Source organism: Equus quagga, chromosome 10 (assembly GCF_021613505.1).
Source record: "Equus quagga isolate Etosha38 chromosome 10, UCLA_HA_Equagga_1.0, whole genome shotgun sequence".
Lineage (NCBI taxonomy): Eukaryota > Metazoa > Chordata > Mammalia > Perissodactyla > Equidae > Equus > Equus quagga.
In genome coordinates, this window is record NC_060276.1 from 116,167,053 (window position 1) to 116,188,920 (window position 21,868).

The following is a 21,868-nucleotide window of genomic DNA, read 5'->3' on the forward strand; positions in this document are numbered from 1 at the left end:
GACTGCACAGGGGACGTACAGGAGGGGCTTAGGCATCTGCAGCAAGGTGAACGAACGGAGGAGCTATGGCTCAGATCAGAGCCCAGACAGGACAATGCTGGAGGAGCATAAGAGTTCAATCTCTACTCTCTTCAGTCAGAGGCGCTACCAGCCCTCCAGGTGGGGGGACAGCTCCATGAGAACTGGTGAAGGGCGCCGCAAACATATCTGCCAGGAGAGCACCAGGGTCACCCCTCTCCCCACACCATCGCAATCTGCAGGGAATGCCTCTTTTCAGGGTGCCCACAGGCATCTGCTTGGGTCAACTCTTAAAGGCAGTATTACTGAGCCAGAAGGTGTGTGCAACTGTAAAGATTCAGTCACACGCTGCCAGAGAGCCCTCCAAAGAGGTTTCGCCAAATTCCCCTCTTCACCAGCTGCACACTAGGATGGCAGCTCCCCTCTTCCCTTTATTTTAAATACATGTTCATCAGCTCAGTGATGGAATGGCTCCTCCCAAGAGAGCTGATGTAGTTGACAGAAGTGGTCAGTAGAAGGTATAAGGGAAAGCAGAGACATTTCTCCCAGTGTCATGCACTAATTGTGCCCTCCCCCCAAATCCACACATTGAAGTCCTAATCCCCAGGACCTCAGAAGGTGACTGTATTTGGAGATAGTCTTTAAAAGGTGATTAAGGAAAATGAGGTCATCAGGGGGACCCTAATCCAGTCCGAGTGGTGCCCTTACAAAAGAGAAGACGAGGACACACAGAGGGATGGCCGTGAGGACACAGGGAGAGGGTGGCCATCCTCAAGTCACCGAGAGAGGCCTCGGGAGAAACCAACCCTGCCCACACACTCATCTTGGACTTCTGGCCTCCAGAACTGCGAGAGAATACATTCCTGTTGTGGACGCTGCCTGGTCTCTGACATTTTGTTATGGCAGCCCAAGCAAACTGCTACAGCCAGCATTCAAGAACCCCAAGTCAGCGGGGGAGAATGTCTGCAGAAAGCCAGCCCCTGTTGGTCATAACGACTGAGCTTGGAGATGTGGTGCAAAACCTCTGGAAACAGTGGGAGCTGATGGGTTGGGACAGAGTGAGTAAGGTGGGCTGCTCATGACAGGAAAAGCTGGAGGTAACCAAATGCAGCTAGATTTGTTCCCTCTGGTTTGGCTTTATTTTAGCTCAAACACCACCTGTCTTCCCCATAACTCAGCCAGAAAGTTATCTCACCCTCTTTCCTCCAACACCCTAAAGCACCATGTAACTTTTTACAAAAATCACAATGATGTATCATCATTTCACTGGTAAGTATGGGAGTCTCCTCTTCCCTCCTACACTGCAAGGTCCTTTGGGGACAAAACCTTTGTCCTACTTGTCTTCATATAGAACACAGAATCTTGAATCTCAAAAATGTTCTCAATCAGATTTGCATGAATAATAATTCTCATCCTGACACTCTTCTGTCATCCCAACAAATCACAACAAAATTATATTTATAGTCTTTATGTTATACTTATATCAATTTATATTCTTTATATAGACATGTTTACATTACTTTAAATTTATGCAAAACATTGGTCATCTTTAAATCTTTACATTATAGATTTTGTTTTTGGTGAGCAGAGAACAGTCTTTGCCTGAATATTCGTTTCTTTTATTCTCAAATTTAATGTTTCAAGTGCACCATTACTTGCCAACACTTCAGAAAACAAACATTCTCTGGAAAAAGTTGAGAACGGCTTTTCAACATTCTTATTCTAGAATTTCATTTGAGTCTCGCCACTCTTCAAAAACGCAGACAACAATTCTGAAAATTGCTGGGTTTGTAGCTCAAAAGCAGAAAGCTTCTGGAACTAATTTCTTCAGAGCGGCCCCGCAGTCTGCTGGAAGACAGGGCCATGATAAATGAGGCAGAGGGACCCTCCCCCTTCCTCTTGACCCTTTCATGATCGAGAGTGCCATCAACAAAACACACACACAATCTGTACATTACAGCTATTCAACGTGCCTCTCTGTTCACAGCAGAGGCACTAAACTCCAAGCACCACACGCCCCCTCCGCAGTTGAAATTGAACGCTCAGGGCCCGAGTGCAGGAGCCATGCCGATCCCACGTGTGCAGGGCGCACGGAGCGCCCCACCCGCACTGCAGTGCAGGGGCGCCCTCACAGCCCAGCAGGGCCCAGAAGCCGGCTTTGAACAAAGATCGCAGCTGGTGCCCAGCACGTGACTTGCTCAGAATCCATAGTAATAAAACTATCGCTGTGCTTCTCAGACACCGGGAAATTCTGTAGGTGTATTATTCACCAGCCTTTCTCACCCAGGGGTTCTTGGTTTTAGCGATACAGATTAAGTAATTGCAGCAACTTCCTACACAAGCATACACAAAATACCACTCCTGTTCTCAGAGCCATGTAAATATTTGGTCCTCTCCTATAAGGCGAAAAGCACTCAGTTTAAAGCCAAATGAAATAAATCCCATTACACAAGGCTCTCAAAAGCAAACATTTAAATTGGTTATTTCTACAACAGGACCTTGAATATTGAGGTTAGTGTTTAATTTGCACACTGCACCAATCACCTGAAATTCTCAAGGCAACAGAAAAATCTGCCCTCCATGACCCTATTGTGCACACATGTCTTTCCATTCCTCCACCGGCCCTTTGAAAATACAGTTACACCACAGCTCCTATGTGATCTAATCTATGCTCTCTTCTCCCACCCTCTTCATGTATGAAGGGCAAGACAACACGATGTATTCAATCTAAATTCCATTGTCGTTACAATTAAACAGCTACACTCGCCACATTTTAGAATTATGGCACACAGCACTGTTTGCACTCCTGCCATCACAGTTCTTTCAGATGCTCTGATCCTCTCTTGGGGAGCCAACTGACTTGATTTCTATTTTAAAGCTCAAAATTAACTCATTAAGCCCAATTTAGAAAGGTTTGCCCTATTCCTTTCTGATGATCCTTCCAGACAACTCCGATTCAGAGATGTGCCCCAGCACCCCAGCTGCATGCTGGATTGTTAAAGCATCCCTTCAGTCAGCTTTCTGGGAAAAGCATTCCGTTCAAGCACGTTACACTGGAGTTCTCATCCTGTCAACATAAAGAACCTCTCTGTACGGAAAACACAGCAGCCATTTTAAGAACCAGAAGTGCCACGATGGCATTAGAAGGCGTCGCCACCCTTGGGATTCTTCCGGCAGCCGTGCAGGGCCAGGGTCATGGTCATGCGCAGCCAGGGATGCTGGAAATCACACCCAGCTAGTAGCCACTTTGGGTTTGGCCAAAACCAGATGCCTGGCCACGTTAACCAAGCATTCACCCACCATAAAGAAGCCTACCCCCAAGATGCCTTCTTAGTAACCCTAAATCCAAAATTCACCTACCTCGGGGTAAGACGTCCCTCCTCGGCCCTGACCGTGGGGGAAAGTTCTTTGTGCTCACCAGGGTCCTCTGCTTGTCGTCGTGGTTCAACGGAAGCTTCCTGCCAGGGGCAGCACAATGAGACACCAAGTTATCAGGCTGCCTTCTTCAAGACATCTATTATTACGAACCCCCTCATTGTGGGTTCGCCTGCCAGCCTGTACCACAAAGGCACTGACGCAGCCTACTGTCTCCTACCAACACGCAGCCACGGGACTGGCCAGCTCAGCTCCCCAAAAGGTTTCATCGAAACGACTCAACTAGACCGTGCGTCCACTTCAGCTCTGGCCAGGAAGCAGAACTCCTACGTCAGGTCTGTAAAACCGTATGACACAATTGGCCAAAAAACCCAAATCAAATACAGCTGGTTACAACTCACTGCAGTGAAGCCTCGAGCCCCGGGACTTGTCCGAGTCTGGGATTCTTCTCTCCTGACTGAGCAAGCGTGGAATTCTCCAAGGTCACGCTGCACAGTGCACAGCCCAGGGCACTACCATGGCAGAAACAAACGCTTGCAGTGTCTGCATGGCCTTTCAGCACCAGGATGCCACAGAGAACCGCGCAGCTCTCTTTACATGCACGTGCGAAGTGTGTGTATTAAACCTACTACTGGCTCTTTTTAAAAGAAACTGCATCTGTTGCTGCAAGAATTTTTTTCTTTGAAGTATATAAATGCAGATTTAAAAGGCAGAAAAAGCAGGGGGAGGGAGGGAGAGACTGGCTGTTGACTTTGAAGCATGGATGTGAATATGCAGTTTTCCAGAAGCCCTGAAGTGAATTTTTACCATCAAAACTCTTGCCTCAAAAAAAAGTGAAATAGTTTAATGCGTTGCATTTTTAATTACATTTGTCCCAGAGCAATGTTTAAAAAATATTTGCAAAAAAACAAAAATACTAAAAATATTAAATGATGTCGATATTTGAAAAGTGGGTATCATATGTTGTCTTAAGCCTTTACATAAAGCATCCCTTTTCATTTCAGAGGAGAACCTAACACTTTCTCTCGTTTCCCCTTAGTTCTTTCCTTGGTGTTAATGCAGGGACTAGCTAACCAAGGGGAAAGACAGCTGAAGCAAGAGACAACGAGGAGGCTAGGAATTCAAGATGTGGGTGAAAATATGGCACTTAAATTGTTGTGACAAGTCAGTTCTGTCCCCAGGTACCTTTCACACAAATCGATGCTGGAAGAGCAGATGCGTGTAAATGCTCAAACGTCTGGACCCAGACACTGGACCATCATATTTAGGGGTGTCCAATGTGTGCCTTAAGATGGTGGTCAGGGGGTGGCTTTGTCCTTGCTCACACGCGATGCTTACCTGTTTGTAGAGGTCTGTGGACGGTGATGACCGGGACCTTTCGTGAATGTACTGTGGCCTCTCATGCTGGTCCAGACCTGCATCCAGAATGTCGTCCGCTGAGTGATACCTCCCTGAACTCCTGGCTTCCAGGGCATTCCTCTGTTCCCTCCAAGAGGCCTGATACTCTGCGAAGGTTCCAAGTCTCTGAGGCGGTTCTGACTTCCCCAGCTTCCCCGCTGTCCTGTGACCGTCGGCGTTTTCTCCAAAGGAGGTCGTGTGGGCCCTCTTCTGGAAGCAAGGCTCCGCATCCTCGCATACGTGGCCTCCCGTCCACGGCCTCTCCAGCTTCTCTTTCGAGAGCCCACAGAGCGCTTGCCTCTGCCCAGGCCTCTGCTGAACAGGCCTGCTCGTCTCCTCAAAAAACTTCCACCTGTCGGCAAAGGTGCCCATGGTCTCCTGGGATGTGCCGGGGTGCTGGGGTGGGCGGTGATCCCCGGAGAGCCCCACCTCATGCATCTTCTCTGGTTCTGAGTACGATTTCAGTTTCTGCTCTACCGTGAACCGTCTCCGGCCCCCTATGCGGGGAACATGTGGCATGCCACCTGCAGATGACGGCGGCTTGGCCAGGCTCACCTCCCAGGAGCGGGGGACAGGGTTGGGGTCCGTGCTGTGGTCCGGTAACCCTGTGTAGTGGTCAGCTGGGCTGGGGTCCAAGTCGCGGCGCTTAAACGACGTGGCCCTCAGGACCCGGGCTTGGGCCTCCTGCAGGTGGTCTTTATAGGTGCCTGGGAAAGAACCTTCTGGGCCGGCACCCGCGGCCTCTTCCTCACCCTCGCTGGTGCCAGCCAGAGTCACCGTGCTTTTGCTTTTCTGCAGCTTGGCTCGCCGCATCTGGATCTCGTTCCTCAGGGTGGTGGCAAACCGGTCACTTCTCCGCGTGGGTTTGCCCCCCTGGGCATCGAGGGGTGGCGGCCTCTCCGGGTCACCCTCCTGGCTGTCCTCGGGCCGGCGGGTGCCCTCCTGGGCCAGTAAGTGCAGCATGGGGGTCTGCCGAGGGGAGATCTTGCTGCTTTCTCCATCAGCCCACGGGAGGCCGGTCATTGCCTTCTTCAGGCCAGCTCTCTCCATGACTCCTGGGGAGCGGCCCTCCGGGTCCCCGCTTGCCCTCCCAGGGGCGCCCCGGGACCCCTCAAGCAGAGACAGGCCGCCCCGGGGCTTGGGGCCCAGTGGCTGTGTGGCGGGATGCCAACCGGCCCCCCGTAGCGGCACGGCCCTGGTGCCCCCCTGAAGGCATTGCCTCATGGGGGCGCAGAAGCGGCTCTGCCCACTGCTGTCCCCCTTCTGGTCGGCAGCGCTGGGCCACCTGACCTGAGTGGGGCTGTCGTCCTGGAAGCCCCCAGTGAGGGCCACGTGGAGCTGCTTCCTCGGCGACGTGGTGGCGCTGGGGCCCTCGTACAAGAAGGGACTCTCGTCGCTGTACTGGCGAAGGTGCTGGTACCCATAGGAAGGCTGTGGGCAACGCACATCTGTGCTGGACAGAGAGGCTTGGAGCCGGCTGGGGGCCTCATGGTCAGAGGCCGGCCATTCGCAGGGTGCATCCGGGGCCCAGACTGACCCCCCAGGTCTCCTCCCGTCGGTGGGATGTGCCAGCCTTCGCTGCTGGTCGCCAGGTTCTGGCCTCCAGTCGCTGCGGGGCTGAGCCCAGGTCAGGCCTGGAAAGTGCTGCGTGTCAGCCACCTCTGAGAATGGGGGGCCCTGGGCCTTCTCGTGGCTCTTGGTGGCAGCGAAGCTATCACTGCGGAGAGGGGGAGGTGGTGGGGGAGGGGAAGAAGGTGCTTTTTTCTTATCGGGAACATACCAGACCGGCCCAAAACTGGACCTCCCAGAGGAGGCCACCTTGGGCTCAGGACTATCATCTGGCCTGGGGCTTTTGCTGGTGTCACAGAGGACCCTGGGTGGGAAATACCCGAGCCTGTCCTCTAGGCCCTGAGGGTCACCGGCGGCCTGGCCCTGCCGGCTGCTGCCCGGCTTGGAGGCCTCCCACAGGCCCACTTTGTAGAGGATGTTCTCTGTGGAGGAGGCATCGGCCTTGGGCAAGGTGTGGTCAGGCGTGCTGGAGCTGGTGGAGAACGAGCCATAAGCCGAGTCGCGCTGGTTTGGGCCGCCCAGGTGGTCGATGCTGCTGTTGGACTTGGCGGCCGAGAGGCGTCCAGAGGAGTAGGGCTGGCAAGGGTGGTCCAGGCTGTCGACACTGCCCAGGGAGCTGAAATGGTCAGAGGTGCGCTGCAGAGTCGTCTGCTCCCATGTACCTGACAGGTCATGGGAGGAAGAACTAGGAAACGAGAAGAATCACAGGGAACAGTTGGCTTTAGAATCGAGTTACAGCAAAGGGCAGTTGAGATGACAGCACCGTGAACACGGCTGGCCCTACGCAGGCATCAAGATGCCGGGCCCTGATAACTGTTCCTGGAACAGGATCCCTGGACCCAAAGTGTGACATCCCCACATCCAAATCTCAGCATTTCAAAGAGCAACATTCTGAGGGTAGGTTCAAAGGCCCAAGTCCTCCTCATGTGATGCCTTTTCCCAAACAGAGACCTTCAAATGCCCCCATACATTTCTCAATGCCTGCAGGTGGTCAAAGCCCACAGCGGTCACCAGCCGGCATGCCTGTGTGATCGCTTACCACCAACCACTAGTTAAGTGTGGCGGTGGCAAACCCACGAGCTAAGAATGGTTTTTAGATTTTTTAATGGTTGGGGTTAGGGTGGGGGTGAGTCAAAATAAGGATATTTCATGACCTGTGAAAATGATATGAAATTCAAATTTTAGCATTCATAAATAAAGTTGCATTAGAACACAGAGCTGGCCATGTGTTTACACGTAATCTGTGGCTGCTTTCAAGCTCCAGTGGCAGAGTTGAGTTGCTGCAACAGACACTGGCCCAGACAGCCTGAAATATTTACTATCTGGCCCTTCACAGAACAAGTTTGTAGACCTGGTTCAGTATATGCAATGATTCTTATTGTGGATTATTAACACAAGAGAGGCAATCAAATGAGAGCGATTTTCAAATTAAAAGGAAAACTTCAAGCCAGCCCTGATGGCCTAGTGGTTAAAGTTGAGCACACTTCGCTTCAGTGGCTCAGGTTCACTACTCAGTCGTGGAACCACACCCATCTGTCAGTAGCCATGCTGTGGCGGCATCCCACATAGAAGAACCAGAAGGACTTACAACTAGGATATACAACTGTGCACTGGGGCTTTGGCGAGCGAAAAAAAAGAAGAAGATGGGCAACAGATGTTAGCTTAGGGTGAATCTTTCTCCACAAAAAGAACAAGAAAAACGAAAACTTCAGGGATAACATTACTTTTCCAAACCCAAATATTACAGTATTGATAGCTCCTCTCTCAACTCCCAGTCAATGGCACTTGTGACTGATAACTTGAGAAACAGGCTTTATCAGCAAGACAGATGCTGCTGTGTTGAGGTGACTGATTAAACCTTCAGAGTTCTCTGCAACTGGACACAGACACCAAAGATACAGGTTCATAACTAGGATGGTGTCTAAGAGGAGGATATAAAAAATCAGGTTTATTACAAGCCAGGTGATATATGGTTAATTGAGGCATTATTCATTCTGGGACACAGTAATGGTGTACATGTGAGGCTGACAGCTCTCAATGGTAAACATGAAAGAGCAACAAAGCTAGAATAGTCACGCCTCAAGAAAAACCAAACCGTGGCTACTTGAGGTTTGGGAAGAATGAGGAGGAGAAAGAAAGACATGAGAGCAGGGCAAGGTCTCAGGCAGTGCACCGGCTAACTCATCATCTGAGGAAGGAAGATGATCGTTTGGGTTTTACACCACCTTCCGTGAGGCGAGAGCAGGGACCCTTCTCAGAAACGGAGCCCATTCCTCTCCATCCTGCAACCCCATTCCTGAGGTGGTTTCCCATGAGCTCCTAAGTCCAAGCAGATATAAATCATGCTAAGCACTCTGTCCACACAGATGTGGGCAGCATGTGTGTTTCTGTAATCAAGGCACTGCCAAATGGGCTGACTGGAGATCCTATTACATTAAGTCACTTCAATAATGAAATAAAAGGCCCACTTTTCACTTAAGTTTTACCACTCAGTTGAGAATCTGTGGTTTTTCAAAAATACCCTGGGTTCCAAACACCATCCTCTCCTGTCACTTTAAATAGGTAATATTTGAGACTTATCTCCTTCCCATCACATAAATACTTTACTTGGCAATTATGCAGCAGACTGGTATTTACTAATAGCCCACAATTGATTTTGAGATGGTTACATTAGCTACACACACACACACATACAGGCACAAACACACTTAGATACATATGCACACTCAGACACGCATGCACAGACACACACAAATATAGACACACATGCACACTCACACATGTACACACCGTAAATGCACACAGAGATACACATGCACATAAACACACAGATACACATACACACTCACACCAAAGACACACTATCTGTCATTATGGTCACCCTTCTAACAGGAGACTAGTGAAGACATTGGCCACTAATCCGAGGTGACCAGTCAGCGCCCTGTGACTAGCAGGAGCCTCACTAAACCGGCATCCTATGATGCTGTCACATGCTCAGTGGGTATTAGCCCTTCTACCCTGAAATGTGGGCTCCAGGGCAGCCAGCACTCCCCCTTCCACCAATCCACAACTCCCACCTCCTCTGTCTCATGCATGGCAGGAAACCACTACCAGGCCCTCAAAGCGGGTCACAGCCCTGGCATGTGGGCTGGGAAGCCCCTGGCTTCCTCCACGCCTCCACAGCAGCACCCTGGGGGTTGAGGAGAGGGTGCTGATGCTTCACGGAGTTGCCTGGGGAGTTCCTGCAAAATACACCTGGCCAAGCCCATAAATAGCTCCTGCTTTCCAACCTGTAAAAATCTCAAGAGAAGAATGGAGGCTGTGGACACGTGAGTGTCACAGATTGCCATCTCACATGGCTCAGAACCACCAACTCAGCCGGCCTAAAGGGATTCAGCCAAAAAAGGGAAATCCCCAGGCTCCTGATTTATCAATTAAACGACATAAAAGACAAAGCACACTTGTTCATCCTTTCTCTTAGTGTTTTATTTTTTATTTTTAAGTATTGTACACCTGCCTACTCAGTGAAAAAATATCCGAGTCCTACCAGTAATGGTGTGTCACAGGCCTTTTCTCATCTGGAAAACAAAATCATTCTAAAGTCAAGAAAGGCACTATCGTGACAGGGCTGGGAAGTTATGGGTGTTGGCAGAATGTCACACAAACTTCCCATCCCAGCAGGAAACGAGAGCCTACCTCGCGTGGTGTCGGCCGTGCCAAGAAGGGTAGACGCTGGTGCAGAACTGAGATGCTGATGTCTCGGGGTGGCTCTCGGAGAACTTGGTGGCGTGCCAGGAGTGAGGCCTCCAGCTCAGCTCATTCCTCCTGAAAAAGAAGGCAGACGACTCAGGGACCACACACAAGGGACAACTCCGTGCCAAAAGAGGAGGGCGAGACAGAACTAAGTCACGGCTACCACTGCACGATTTATAGCGTTGCTTTCAGGCGCTTCCCACTGTATCTGGGCACAAGCAGTCTTCACATTTTTGTTAATGGAGAACTGACCCTGGTGCAGAGTGAGAAGCACCAGCTCCAAAATGTGAACCAAAGTCTTCCAAATTCATTCTAAGTAAGTAAATAAATCTTGCCGTCCTCACAAACAAGACAACAGAAACTTCCATCCTTCCCACTTCGGCAAAGCTTTACACAGGCCCTCAGCCCCCTTGAGAAGGCATAGTGCTGGAGAAAAGCTCAGTGAGTCCCCAGCTCAGCTGGAGAACACAGAGTTTAGACGGCTTCTGTCTATTTACTCCTTAACTAAGGAAATACAGCTATATTGTAATTAAGACTAGTAGCCGTATATGCCCCTGAGCCTCCGAGAGTGTCTGTGAAGTCAACTAAGGGTCCCCATCACGTGAATCACAACGTCCTAGACCAACAGGCTCCAGTCCATTACTAGCAGGGCTTCTCAACATGGTGTGAGCCTTCCCCGGCTCCCTCTCCAGAGTCCCCACCAACCCATGAGAGATTTATTAGCTTTTTGGCCACACCTGTCCAGGTGTGATACCCTAAGTCCAGTTGGGAATCCCCACAGCTGCTGTGTGGACCTAAGAGAGCCTCCAGGATTGTGCTGCCGTGTGAGGAGACTTCCTCACCTCCTCAATTTAGGACAGAACTAGCCTCACTGTGGACAGTTGACAGCCCAATCCAGAATGGAGAAGAGCTCAACTGAGCCTCTTTAGGTACCTGATGGAGATGAAACATTCTTCCAAGTAGGCAAAAACATTAACGACTACAATGCAATAAAGACTATCAAAGAAAAATAACATAAACCTTCTGATGACTCAGGTAATTAAGAAAGAAAAAGCCATGGGTGGCAAAATGTGAAATATGTTGATTTTATGATAGTTTCCCATGAACTAAAGCATAAAATAGACGAATTTATCACACCTCAGAAGTAAAGGGAATGTAAAACGAAGACCGTACCTCATAGAGTTTCTCAAAATCCTTGTAAGGAAGGTTCTGGCCACGTGAATTTCATTTGTAGATGGCTTTTTCTGTGCTATAGTATCCACAACTTCTTTCATCTTCCTTTAGAGTTAATTAATGAAGGAAATAAACTAGACTGATTGAAACTGGAGGCAAAGGTAAAAAAGAAGAGAAAGAGGGCTTGGAAAAGAAAACACCTTACACTTTGTGGCAGCACATTTCACCTCCACAAGTGGAGTGACTGGGGTATAAGCTAGTTTACTGGGCAGTAGTGAGTACGGTAAATGTGTTTCCTCCTTTTTAAAAAGATAATTAGAGATACATGTCTCTATTTCAAGACGACACAGTCAAGTTATGGTGCTAAATAGGGCTATTTTTTTAAAAAAAGAATAAACAAATGGAAACACAGTGAAAAGGGTTATACCCACAAGCTATAACAGGATATCACGGCTACTGGGGACAGTGAAATGTTCCTAAAACACACGTGCCTTTGTCAGGTCCTCTGACTTTCCTCATGCATAATGAACATATTTGGGAATCAAGGAAGGTTCAGAATGGTTTCTGTTTGTCAGCCCCTCTGATGGCCTGAAAAGGCTGGATTTGTATTGACAAGAGAGAGGAGGACATTCACCACCTGCCCACTGGTGGCTCCATCAGGAAGGCTCTGGGGACAGAGAACTCTGGTGCCACCTAGAGTTCTGGCACACTCATCGTCCCTTTGGCTCAGTTTCAACCACTCCCAGATGGAAAAAAAACAAGTGCAGATTTAAGATCCTCATGTCAACAAGATTGTGGTGTTTCTTCCTACACAAGATACGCACTAGGGTAGCTTTAAACCACCCAGTCTCTGGAAATGTGGGGGCCATGAGTACACAGGGCACAGGATGCGCCGGGATGGGAGAGAACACCAACCACACTGTCCTCAGTAAGTGGTGGAGCACCCTCACCACCTAACAGAGCTGGGAGCATCAGAAGTGATAAACATAACCTGAACCATTCCTTCAAATCGGCATGTCTGCTATGGTGGGACCAGGTCAGGCCAGGTCCTAGCATCACTGGGAGACACGGTCCGGTGGCAAATATCACACGGGAATCAATGGGAAAGCTGCAAAAGGAATGCTCTCTCCGAGGGCCACAATCACAGATGCAAGCTGGCTCAGGAGACCAGTAAGGAAGCCCCTACCAGGAGGCAGGAACAGAGAGGGCTATTTCTGGCCTTAAAAACAGCCAGGACGGGCTGACAGGAGAGCAGCTCCAGAGGCTGACGGGAAGGAGAGGGAGCCAGGGCTCACTATAGGCCCGAAGGACTGCACAGCTCCACCGAGGCCCAAGGTCGTGCTTCCTCGCAGGGCAGCGTGGACAGGGATGCCAGGGAGGAAGCAGCAGTGACCAACAACGCCGGGGAGGAGGGCTGACCCTCCTGGGCATGGAGCTCCACAATCCAAGGAGCTCCGGAAACGCAATGGGGCTTTGTCCACAGTCATGCCCACTCGAGACTAACAGTCAGCACCATGGTCAACCCAGCAGACCAGGAAGAAATCCTTCTTACTCAAATGGCTACTGATGTTTGTAAATCTTAAAATATCTGCCTACTTTAGAAAATACAAGACATTTAAAAATTAAAAGGCCAATAAGAAGACAAAGGAAAATAACCCATGACCTAAAGACAACCAGTGACATCTCTGCATTTCCTTCCATCCGTTTTTAGACAACTGAGCGCCTCCTGCAGACTTCGTGGGCCCTTCTTTCCGCAGCCCCCCTGGCTTTGCGAGCATTCTCCCAGGCCAGTGTCACTCTTCCAAAATGTGCTCCTCAATCTCGCGTAATTTTCCTTTCATACAAATACTGAAAAGCTACGGTACCAGCTGTTAACGCTGGTTTTTCTGTTCCTCCGGATGAAACTATTCATCCTAATGAGGGCTCCTCTGAAAGCTTTCCCACAAATGCACACCAAATTCATCTAAACTTACTTCAGTTTTTAAAAATAATATATGCTAGGTAGTCTTTTGTTTTTGAAAGAATGACATTTAGATCAGAAATATAAAAAATGCCAATATATCATTGCAAATTAAGAACAGATCTAGATACCAAAAACTCATTTTGAAAAAAGAATTATTAAAGTAAGTGCTTCAATGAAATGTTTGTCATTCACACAAAGAATAGAAAAATTCCCTCCTTCCCTTCCAAAATTAAAAAAAAAAAAAATCACATGAATACTGGGTTATTTTCCTAATTTTTTTGAATGAAGCTAAAAGGCGAGGCCTCACAAAATAAACACAGCCTGTGTTCGGTCCCCATGAGCTCGGAGGGTCTGACGGTACCAGACCCGCTGGCTGAGAGGCCAAGGAGGTCAACAGGGAGGAAAGGGATCCTGGCTCCGAGGGCCTGGGTGGACTCGGTGATGGGGGCATGCACATAATAGAGATTCATCTGATTAAATCACTTAAGTCATACACTAAATCTAAATCTGAATAGAAGGAATGTTTTCCAAAATAAAACAATTCTGATCTACATGGTTTCCTTTTTTCTCCTGATTTTAATAAGAAAGATAATGTTCTTGTCACAAGAAAAAAAGTTTGTAACGACGTGCGGTGATGGATGTTAACTAGACTTATTGTGGCGGTCATTTTGCAATACATACATATATCAAATCATTATGTTGTACACTTGAAACTAATACGTTATGTGTCAATTACATCTCAATTTTAAAAAAGGAGGAAAAAAAAAAAAAACAATGATGGACAACAGCCCAAACAAGTCAGGATGTCTGTCCAGCATAAACCTCTGGGTCTACTCTGTTTCAGCAAGAAAAAAAGCACAGTAGCAAACGGCCATAATCCCCAAAATAGAAACTTTTCCCCAAAAACTTGAACAAATGATCTCAGACCACCCTCCAAAAGCACGGGTTTTTGCTAACACCCACCAGCGTCCCCTCCGTGGGCACACACACACTTTCTGCCCCAGGAAGAGCTCTCTGGAGGGGAGGGGAGGGGGAAGAGACACAACCTGCTGATGTCCTAGCCATCCCGGGATTCTTGCCCCACCATTGCACGTAGCTGCTTCCCGGAACATCTGTGCTAATCAACGTTGGAGCCGCTCTCAGAGCCACCTGCTCAAGGACAGTTCCAAGAAGCCAGCAGCGGGGGGAGCACAGCACAATACTGGCTTAGTGTAGAATTCACTGCAACGTGGTGACATCCAGAAACCAGTGCATGTTGCAAGAAACTTTCTCCTAGCAAGCATGGGCGCTGTCTCTGAATTTGAAACCTCCTTTCTTCCAATATGTAACCATGCCACACAGTCTGGCTAACCCTCACGGCCTCCTGCAAAGAACCTCCTCTGCTGGGGTGTTAATCTGCTCCTGAATGCAAGCTTAGTGGACGTAATTAGAGTAACAAAAGGGTTTAAGGCTGCCAGCAAAGAGGCAGGAAATAACATGAATCAACCCTATCGATAATTTGGCCTTGGCAAAACTGCCTGCCACACCAGATGGCTCAAGACTGATGATGACGTGGCAGGCGTGCTTTGTTCTAAGCAAAACTAACACCACCACGTAAATTTGGAAGAAAAACTAAAAGAGTGATTGCAAGCTTTAGAAAATCCTTTATGGCACAATATTCAAATGATTTGAAATTATACATACTTTTTAGGAGCTGAACTTGTGGCAATTTGGGTCTGAAGTGAGAAACATGCATCCCTGTGCCCCAGGGCTCTCCAGGCAGAGCTTTTAGTGCTCATCTTACAGCATCCAACAGCGAGTGCAGTAACCCCAGCGCTCGGACACACCGAGGGCATCCAGCAGGCCAGCCCTGTCACACATCTCCAACAGTGGGGGGCTTACCCACTCAGGTATTTTAATCAGGAAAATGCCACAGGTGACCCAGTTTCTGCTCTTAACCTTTTCCAAGGACATTTGCTTAAGCTAGTGGTATAACCACTGTGGCTGCCCAGCAAAACAGCCTGTGGCCCTCTGTGAAAATACCAACGCTGGGCTCCATTCCAGACCCACCCACCAGGATCTCCAGGGTGGGGCCTGGATACCTAGGAAAACAGTACAGAAGACAACTGTACAGCGGGACAAGGAAAAGGTTACCACATCTACCCTGAACTTTCCTGCGAGCAGTACTTCCTTGACCAAGCAAAGATGGAGCAACGAAGTGCCTGGGAGGAAGGGTAAGGCAAGAACTTTCTACTCAGCCTCTCCTCCTGGTCCGAGAGTTGATCTGTCGCCCGGGCAGACACCCCCTCCCCCTCGATGTCTCACTAGCTGCAGATACCGCCTGTGCATCGTGAAGGAGAACAGATGTGCACTTGGTGGGGATTATGGTTACAGTTCTTTGCTTCCAGCTGACACCACTCTGGAGAAAGGAAGTGCTTGCTCTCATTTGTCTGGAAAAGAAACTTCACTAGAGAGAGATAGTGATCCACACGTCTCCTAACACAACGCTCTCCCAGCCCCGGCTTCTAAACGATGACAAGATACGAGTTGCCCAGGCCCCATGAAACAAGATGCCACTGCTTTGTAAAAGCAGCCTACCGCAATCCTATCCTGGCTGCTCGGTCCCCTGCTCACCACACACACTGAAATAAAACAAGCCTCTGCAATAAAAGACACACAGCAGCTGTCGCTAGTGGGAGGAAGATAGTATGTGGACCACTATTCCCATTTTGTTTACAAAACCAGGAGTACGTATCACACGTTGAGGTGCATACAGCCCCCATTCCTCATGACCTCCTGGAACAACCGAACCTGCGCTGGCCACTCTTGCCGTTGGGACCCTAACCCGATGTAAGTCTTTGTCAGAAAAGCCACCCTTTCTTAGGAAGCCTGCGGTGGGCAGGTGGTAGCTGAATCATGTTAAACAAGGGTTGAGCAAGCTAATCGATCATTTGGCCACGAGCTCAGGTAGGGCAACATGTGATATTTGTGTGTTTGTGGCTCAGCCTATGAATTATTTAAAGAGTGCCTTTTTATAAACTAGCTACTTTTTCCTAAGAGTATACGATCCATTTTGCAGCTCTTCATAAAATGCTAGAAAATGCTAACTAATCTATGAGACAGAGGTCAGACTAGTGGACGCCTGGGGAAAGAGAAAGGAGAATGGTGAGCTTTGAGCAGACATTTAAATTTGGAGAAGGGGCCAGCCCGGTGGCACAGCAGTTAAGTTCGCACGTTCCGCTTCTCAGGGGCCAGAGGTTCGCCAGTTCAGTTCCCGGGTGCCGACATGGTACCACTTGGCAAAAGCTATGCTGTGGAAGGTGTCCCACATATAAAGTGGAAGAAGATGGGCACGGATGTTAGCTCAGGGCCAGTCTTCCTCAGCAAAAAGAGGAGGACTGGCAGTAGTTAGCTGAGGGCTAATCTTTCTCAAAAAAAAAATTTAGAGAAGAATACATGTTATTGATGTAAGAAAAATCATTTTAAAAGCATTTCATTGGTTGGCACCTTTGTAATAAGGAAAATGATAGAGAGTTTGGAATTTTAGAGGTCCTTATTATAAGCATCTTCAGGATTACAGCAGTAATTCACCATGTGCTAGATGACAGCAACAGATCCTAATATTAACCAACCAGTTTGGAAAATTTCATTCACATTTCTTTTCTTTTTTGGGGGAAAGATGAGCCCTGAGCTAACATCTGCTGCCAATCCTCCTCTTTTTGCTGAGGAAGACTGGCCCTGAGCTAACATCCGTACCCATCTTCCTCTACTTTATACGTGGGATGCCTACCACAGCATGGCTTGCCAAGTGGTGTCATGTCCACACCCGGGATCTGAACCGGTGAACCCCGGGCCGCCAAAGTGGAACGTGTGCACTTAACCACTGTGCCACTGAGCAGGCCCCTGCTTCACATTTCTAAACAAAGCACCATTTCAGACTTTTTCTAATAGTCAAAAATAACACTTACATACAGTATTAAAAATTAATAGAAAATTATTTTTAAAAACTTTTAAACATCTGTTATCAAAAGTATGTTTGAAAAAAATGTTTGAACAAATTGCTTGGTTTGCGTTTATACCTTGTTATATACATAATACTTAAAACATTCAATTCTATATAAACCAATCATTCTGTGTATCACTCATTTAAAGGAAACTGGGGGTCCTGCCCAATGGCATAGTGGTTAAGTTTGCGCACTCCATTTCTGTGGCCCAGGGTTTGCAAGTTTGCATCCTGGGCAAAGGACTTATACATCGCTCATCAGGCCATGCTGTGGTGGCATCCCACATACAAAATAGAGAAGGATGGCATAGATGTCAACTCAGGGCCAATGTTCCTCACCAAAAAAAACAGGATTCTACACAGTGGCTCCCATCAATCCTTCGGGGCAAACATTTGATCCCTTTTCTCGAGAGTTTTTTAGATGCCCAATCAGCTAGCAGGCCCCCATGGCCTTCTCTTTCCTTCTACTGACCAGCTCTCACGTGGCACAGATGCTTTGCTTTGAAAAGAATTCAGACTGTCTGTCTATATCTTTAAATACACTCCTCTAGTTCAAAAGAAAGCTTCTAAACACATGGAATGATGCCCAGCTTCACTCATAATGACAGAAATGTCCATTTAAACAATAGAACCATTTTCTACCTATCATAGTCACAAAGAAAACAAACAAAAAAACCCCTGAAAATACCCTCTGCTAGAGATGATGTGGAAAAACAAGTGGTCTGAGAAATGTGGAGGTGTCTGAAGTCCACAATGCACAAACCTTCCGACTCAAAAACTCCCATGCTGGAGCCAGCCCTGATGGCCTAGTGGTTAAAGTTCGGTGCACTCCACTTCGGTGCCCTGGATTTGGTTCCTGGGTGCAGAACCACACAATTCATCTGTCAGTAGCCATGCTGTGGTGGTGGCTCACATAGAAGAACTAGAAGGACTTACAACTACAATATACAACTATGTACTGGGGCTTTGGAGAGGGGCGAAAAAAGAGAGAGGGGAAGATGGCAACAGATGTTAGCTCAGGGCAAATCTTTCCCAGCAAAACAAAACAAAACAAACAAAAATCTCCCATGCTAGGCATTTATCCTAACGATCTATAGGCACACGTATGCAGATTTGGGTACTAAGACATTGTACTGCAGCACTATCTGTTACAGGAACTCACTGGAAGCACCATAAATGGTCCACCCACAGAGGATCTGTTAAACAGTGGAGCATCCAGACTGTGGAACATCATGGGGTTGTTAAGAGAAATCATGAGTCAGACCTCAGTGCACTCAACATGGAACAATCTCCATAGATATACACGTAAATACACAAGCACGAATACATGTCTAAAAGGAAACCCCAGATATTAGTAGTGGCAAAGCTGCTCTCTGAAGAGGCAAAATGGGGGTGAGGGGGGAGGTTTACATATTCCACCCAATTCTCTTTTGAACACGGATGTTTCACCATGCCCGTGTATTACTTTAAGAACTAAATAAATACAGAATTAAAAGTTAGCGTTAGAGTAAATTACAGCCAGCATTTCAACACCCGCCCCCTTAGGGTCATTCTCTTTGTCTTGATCACAGTGCAATAAACAAACCTCCTTTGGGGAACTGCCCAGAACAGAACCTGATGCCACAGCTGACCGCTTCCTGTGGAGCAAACCTCCTGCTGACTCCTATGAACACAGGCACACTGAACCCCAAAGGCTTCTCCTCTTTAAAAACACAACAAGCTCGATATATTTTTGTTATAAAAGTTAATGCGCTACTGAACCATACACTTAAAAATGGTTAAGATGGTAAATTTTGTGTTATGTGTATTTTACCACAATTAAAAATGAAAACTTTTTTTTTAGAAAATGGGACACACACAATTCTCTAACTGCTTTCGTGTGTTCCCCTCAACTGGACTCCATGGGGCCTCTCTCCACATCAGTAAAGGCTGACATCATTCTTAATGGCATCCCTCTACAGTAAGGAGGGTCCCTAACCCATTTCAGTAACTTCCCTCTGCTGAGCATCTAGGATCCCAGAAATGAAATCTGGGTCCAAGATAAGCCTTCTGAAACATGTTGCCAAACTACTCACCAGAAAAGCTGTCTGATTCCCAGTCTAATCAGCATTAGACCAAGTAAGTGCTTATTTCTCACAGTCTCACCCACAATGGGCACTGCTCTTCTATTAGATCTTTGACATCTTGATAGTCAAAACCTAGTGTTTCACTTTTAAATAAGCTTGCAGGTCCTAGTTAAACATCTTGTTTAACAATATGCTTGTTTCCTATTTGCACTTCTCATTTTAGGAACTGCCTATTTGTGCCTTTCATCCAACTTTCTACTGGGGTACAAATTCCCTTCCTTACATCTGTTACTGCTAAACCAGCTTTGTTACTATATATCTGCTTTTTGGACCCTAGAAGACCTGACTTTGACCCACATTTCATTTCACCTTGTTAGACACAGCCGGTGAACATATTCTTGCACCCTGATTCTCTCCCCCAGCACATGACAACGGCTCTGTTTTATTTGCTGCTGCCTCCCCAGGGCTGGGTGGCTATTTTATGAATGAGCACCTCAGTGTCAGCATCCTCATGAGATCTTCCAGTGATGCCCATCCAGATGCAGTTCAAGTCAACTTGATTCAATAAACCCAAACCCCTCATTGTCCCTTGTGCACCAGGCACTACACTAAGCAGGCCTGGGTGAGAGATAGTTCGCTGGCAGCATTCACTAAGCTGGTGCTTACCCCACAGATGGGCGGTAAGCCAACGAGCCAGCCCAGTGTTTTGGGGGCTCTGGCAGCCCTACCACAGAGACAATATGAGAGACAGAAGAAGAGAAGAACCCTAATCAGCCTGGGGGCTGGGTGATGATTCCCAGAGATGGTCTATAACTCCTGTCTTACCCCTGCGGATCAAGCTTCCCTTACCATCACCATCAGTGGCCTAAGTCTAACTGAATCCCGTGAGAACACACATCCTGGGTGCCCTAGGAGGGTTGATAAGGTGACCACAAGGGAATAATCATACAATGTGACAGCACCTCTCACATCTCATCCTCCCCAAAGGGCTCCAAAACTGCCATTCTGAGTTTGCATTTTTCTGATTTACAAGGAGGACAGCCTATACCACTTAGAAACGAAGTTGCTAAATTAACATGGTAAAGAATGAAGTTTTCCTTCCTCATTTCTGAATCTCCTCCTTGGATACTGTTTTGGTCAAAAAAATAAAGTCCTTTGGGGCTATGTCTTAAAGTCTGTGCTAAAAATTGAAGCAACTGCTTGAGTCTATTTTTAAAAATTTACAGCCAACCTTGGAAAGATTACACCGATTCTGCTAAAACGGACATGTCACTTTTACAGCGGACAGGACATAACATTTTACTGTGAATTATCTAACCACAAAATTACTTCTATATGAAAATAACAAATCACAAATACCTTTCTGATGTCCAGGGGTACTGTCCTAGTTTCTGTGTCTAAAAGCATCACGTACCTAGTTCTGCTTTCTCTCCTCTTCGAATCATCCCAACTCCTATCGGCAATCTAATTTCTAGGAACAGGCAGCTCGTTCCCCTCAGGCCTCAGCACAGCACTAGAAACACCTGATTGCAGACTTCTAAGTGTATGTGCAGTGACACTATCTTAGCATAAAAACCAAAAAAGCAAGAGCCTGCCACCTGGTGTAAACAACATGCAATGACATTTCACTCCATTTGGAACATGAGCACAGTTTTCTCTCTGCCAAGAGAATAATCTACGTAGTGCCAAGGGAAAGATATGAGTATTCAAAGTTCACTTAAATCAAAGTCAACAATTAGTAGTACTATAAGAATGAATCTTTTAAATTTTTGATGCTGTATTCATCCTTGGCCAAGAGATATAATTCTATATGCATGCACGCACACACACACTTCACTCCTGGCCAAGAGAGATAATTCCACATGATTACATGCACATGTGTGCATACACACACACGTCCAAATCAGTGCTGCCAAGAGAGATAATTCCACATGATTACATGCACATGTGTACACACACACACGTCCAAATCAGTGCTGCCAGAAATGATACAGGTAAGACACCAGACGTCACATTTTGCTATTCTACTCACTTCTGTGTGTCTTGGTAAACAGCACGACACACAAGTCTTACCTTTTTACTACCAGCTTCAAGGTCTTATGGGACCCCTTCACCAGGCAAATCGCTTCCTGTCTAAACCCTGAGAGACCAATGTCGTTGATGCCAACGATCTCGTCTCCAGCCAGTAACTTGTCCACCGCCGCAGCTTTACTTCCTTCTTCAATCTGCAACAAAGAAGCACGTCCCATGAGCCTCCAGAATGAGCAAAGTACAGTCCCCAGAACTTGGCCAAGAATACAACATGCCCACGACACATGCCACCCACAGGTTCCATTACTGGCCTCTGGATTACCCAAGAGTAAAAGGACCCATCTGGGCCCCAGAGGCTGCCCTGATTCCCACGTGGGGGACAGGAGTGCACCCCTCAACCCTGCTCTGCCTCTGCCAGGACTGGGCTCCAATCCTCCAAGGGAATGGGAGAGTGCATGGGACGCTCAGGAACACACACAACCAAAAACAGTGGATCCGAAGATATCGATTTATTTTCCTGTATCTAAACGATAATGATGG

The 21,868-nt window shown here is 47.6% G+C and overlaps 1 protein-coding gene across 2 annotated transcripts in view; it reads right to left on the reverse strand.

The window, feature by feature from the left end:
• Window positions 1-21,868, reverse strand: part of SHROOM2 (shroom family member 2) — a 126,659-nt gene that overhangs the window by 31,133 nt on the left and 73,658 nt on the right. For both annotated transcript variants that reach the window (XM_046674166.1, XM_046674167.1), the window contains exons 2-5: window positions 21,371-21,522; window positions 10,057-10,185; window positions 4,732-7,045; window positions 3,379-3,476 (exon numbers count right to left, since the gene is read on the reverse strand). In XM_046674166.1, the coding sequence (XP_046530122.1) occupies window positions 3,379-3,476; window positions 4,732-7,045; window positions 10,057-10,185; window positions 21,371-21,522 (2,693 nt within the window). The remainder of the gene's footprint in view (window positions 1-3,378; window positions 3,477-4,731; window positions 7,046-10,056; window positions 10,186-21,370; window positions 21,523-21,868) is intronic.